The 3527-nt window shown below is 37.0% G+C and overlaps 1 protein-coding gene across 1 annotated transcript in view; it reads left to right on the forward strand.

Annotated features, from left to right (window-relative positions):
- Window positions 1-3219, forward strand: part of LOC118745472 (mediator of RNA polymerase II transcription subunit 15) — a 127013-nt gene extending 123794 nt beyond the window's left edge. Inside the window, exon 10 of the mRNA XM_036478920.1 lies at window positions 2007-3219. Within this exon, the coding sequence (XP_036334813.1) occupies window positions 2007-2764 (758 nt within the window). The 3' untranslated portion in view covers window positions 2765-3219. The remainder of the gene's footprint in view (window positions 1-2006) is intronic.
- The last annotated feature ends 308 nt before the right edge of the window (window positions 3220-3527 follow it).

The following is a 3527-nucleotide window of genomic DNA, read 5'->3' on the forward strand; positions in this document are numbered from 1 at the left end:
TTTGCCAATTGCATACATATTTGCATAAATTTCACATTTTAGATTCAAAAAATTGCATCTCTCGCATATATATGCATGTACACAATATGTCCATATTACATATTTCGACCTATGCATGCATTTATTTTAAGTAATTAACCAATTTAAAGAATAATAAAAGCATTTTAAAAATGTAAATAGCCGTCAGGATTTCGCTGTCTTACAAAAAAAAATATGCATTTGCTTTGATGAGACAATTTCTGTTAAATCTATTTTGCCTCTGGCTGGCCGCTCTTAATATGCGCTTCGCCAGTTTTGTTGGTATTTGACAGTTTCCACGCTGATTCGTTCATGGACCTTCTCTATAAATTTACGTTCTCTGACACAAGATATTGTGCGGTACCGAAACTGTTGCGTGTGTATGTACGTACATGCATGCATGATTCGTGTGAGGTACAAGTGCTTGATTGTATCAAATTGTTCGAATCGATACCAAAATATGTTGCGTGTATACATATGTATATACAGTATATTTTGCTTTGCCGCCTTTATGCTTAAGTGCACATTTAAGATACCTACCCCAAAATGTGCATCAGAGGCATTATTTTAAACATTTATAAGGAAACTGCTCCGATAGATGCATTCAACATACCTGCACATTGGCGATACGTGCCTTAAAAATTGTGCAACTAGTATCAATTATCAAAGAAAGTATTGCGTTTACCTGCACTGACCCTACAATTACCTAATTTTACAGTCTTTTATTTATTTTGCTCATCTCGCGGAACAACGAAAATGGCTATCAATTTATGTAGTTATATAGATAATTAGATACTATTCGGTAAAAATTTCGCTTGCAGTAATTTCTACGTGGTAAGAGCTTCTCCATTATTTGGTTTCATAGGGATTTGGATACCTTCCTCATTGAAGTTGTAAAGAAAATTAGCTTAAGTGCCTTTTTCGGTTAAGTGCATAAGTTTTTCGTGCAAAGAAGGATGTGCAGCTAAGCAAAATATACTGTATGTATGTACATGTATGTATATGGACGAACGAACATTTCCTTACGCTACAAGATTTGTTGCGATGATTCTTGTGAGGTGCAAGTGCTTGTATCAAAAGTAACGAGTAAAGTAACGATACGAAAGATACGGGTGTTGATTGGATTAGTAACGAATACATACGGGTATCCGAAATTTCGTTACTTTTACAGCTCCAATAAATAAGACTTTTTCGAATAGATCGATCCCTGGCCCACTTAACGGAAAAAATGGATCCTATATGCTAATCTAGGCAAAAGGCTATCTACGTACCAAACGCATTTTTTTAGCGTAGCTCGACCACTGCGCCACCTATTGGAAAAATTAAAACTTTGTGCGCTCCTCCTTCTAAACACCTTTCCAAAAAAGCAGCAACCATTCGAATCGGTTATGAAATATGGGAGAAAATTGTTCCCAACTGATTCGTGCTCACAATGAATTTCACAATTATCCGAAATTTTCCAAGCTCCACAACGAACTTTCCACCTTTACATCGTCCAAAATCATCAAATCATGCGATAAAATGCAAAATTTCGTCGAAAAAAATCAAATGTTTCGCGTTCTTCCGGATTTATCCGAGTTTTCCACTTAGAATTGTCTATTTTTCCATTCGAAAGCCATTCCGAAGGAATTGCACAAAAAAATCCATAAAAAAAAAATCACGTAAACTACTACGACTTATGATTTACTCTTAAATCCTGACTTTTCAGATCTTTTACACCAATGTGCCCTGTATTTTTTTAAGAAAAATTATGCTATAGATAGGTAATTCTTTAGGATAAATTTATATGGAGTTTTACTAACTCAAATATTCCATTTACTCTCTTCATGTTGAGTGGTTAACAGATAAAAACTACTAAGTTGTTTTGACGCGTTTACAATACATTAGTTATATTTTGTGTTACGATTTAATGTATCCTATGCATATACTTATACGACTTGCCAATCCAACAACTATTACATGGATTTTTTAACCTTTTTTGTAAACAGAGTTATATCTGCCGAAGGAGATTTCTTTGGAGAGCTATGCCCCACCACCCGTGGTGAACATAAAGCAGCCTGAAGCGTATAACAAGCCAAGTTGGAAATTCACACCTACACCGTCGCCGGTGCCATCAATCAGCTTCCCACTGGCTAAACCCAACAGCGGCGGCGGCGTTGGCTTCCTAAGTTACGGCGCTACACCCCCACCAAAGCAGCAATATTATGAACCCACCAGCTACAGGACAGTGCCGCAATCTACAACTCCAAATGTAACCCAAATCAGTTATAACCCATCGCCGCTATCCTACGAAAAGATCGCTAAATTTGAGAATGTCGCTGAGCAACAGCTAGAAACCAATGACTGGAACTCTCAACCCCGTCGATTGGGCATACAAAGTCAAGGCGCAAATGTGCGGAACGCTTCACCAGCACAGTTTGGTGAGAGGTCTGGTAGCGCCGGCGATCACTTGTCGTCTTCGTCATCGCCCTATCAAACGCACAATGTTCCTAGGAATGACATCTATGAGCGGGCGACAACACCCATTTACACAAAACGCCAGAACATCAATAAGCTGTTGCATGGTCAAAACTACAACAACACGGCTCGCGGCTGGCGGGCAAGCAGCAGTGCCAGTAGTGTCGGAAGCTATCCAAAGGCATGCGGCGGTGCCTACAATACTGGGCTAGGCGCTGGTGGCTATGGAGGGGGCTACCAGCAGAAGCCATTGGCGACTGCAAACGATTTGCCTTACACCGATTTTTAAAATTTGATCAATTAAATCGGAAAACGATCAACCAAAATCAAAGGAAACTACTTATAACTTAAAGAGAAAAAACTATGCAGTGAACCAATAACGCGTAATAGATATACATACAAACATATATGTTTATTTTTTCGATTAATATGCAAAATTATATGTACATAGATTATCACTATTGAGGTTTACTAAAATTTACTAAAGTTTCGATACAACACTACTCAGATACATATGCGTACATACACACATTCATAAACAAATATTTACTAACCTACACTAAACCAAAATGAAACGAATTTCGAGCTTGTTAGTCTATTTTATGTAAGCTTCTTTAATTGCATTCGTGATTTGGTGGATTACGATAGGAATGATTCTTATGTGCAAAGTTCTGTAAGACTGGCTCCTTCAAATGTCGAACAAAATTTTCTTCAACGCAGATAAATAAATAATGACACACACAAGTTGGCACTGAGTTTTTACTGTATTTGGAAAATTGAATACTGCCAATTAGGAAATACTTGTCAGGTTTTATAATATAAAACTGAAGCTGTAATTAAAAGCGGGCGGAAACTTTTAAGAAAATAACTTAGGCTACAAAGGTTCCGCATTTAAAAAGATTTTCAAACGCCCATTTTTCGATTTCCAAAGGTCCTTTATCAAAAAAGTAGAACAAGTTTCTATTCATGAAAACTTTCGTAATCAGAAATACTTACAACATGTCCATGATTAAGTTTAGTATGTAATCAATTTGAGTTCCTTAATTGACTTT

Source organism: Rhagoletis pomonella, unplaced genomic scaffold (genome assembly GCF_013731165.1).
Source record: "Rhagoletis pomonella isolate Grant_MI unplaced genomic scaffold, Rhpom_1.0 Rhpom_scaffold_00009, whole genome shotgun sequence".
Lineage (NCBI taxonomy): Eukaryota > Metazoa > Arthropoda > Insecta > Diptera > Tephritidae > Rhagoletis > Rhagoletis pomonella.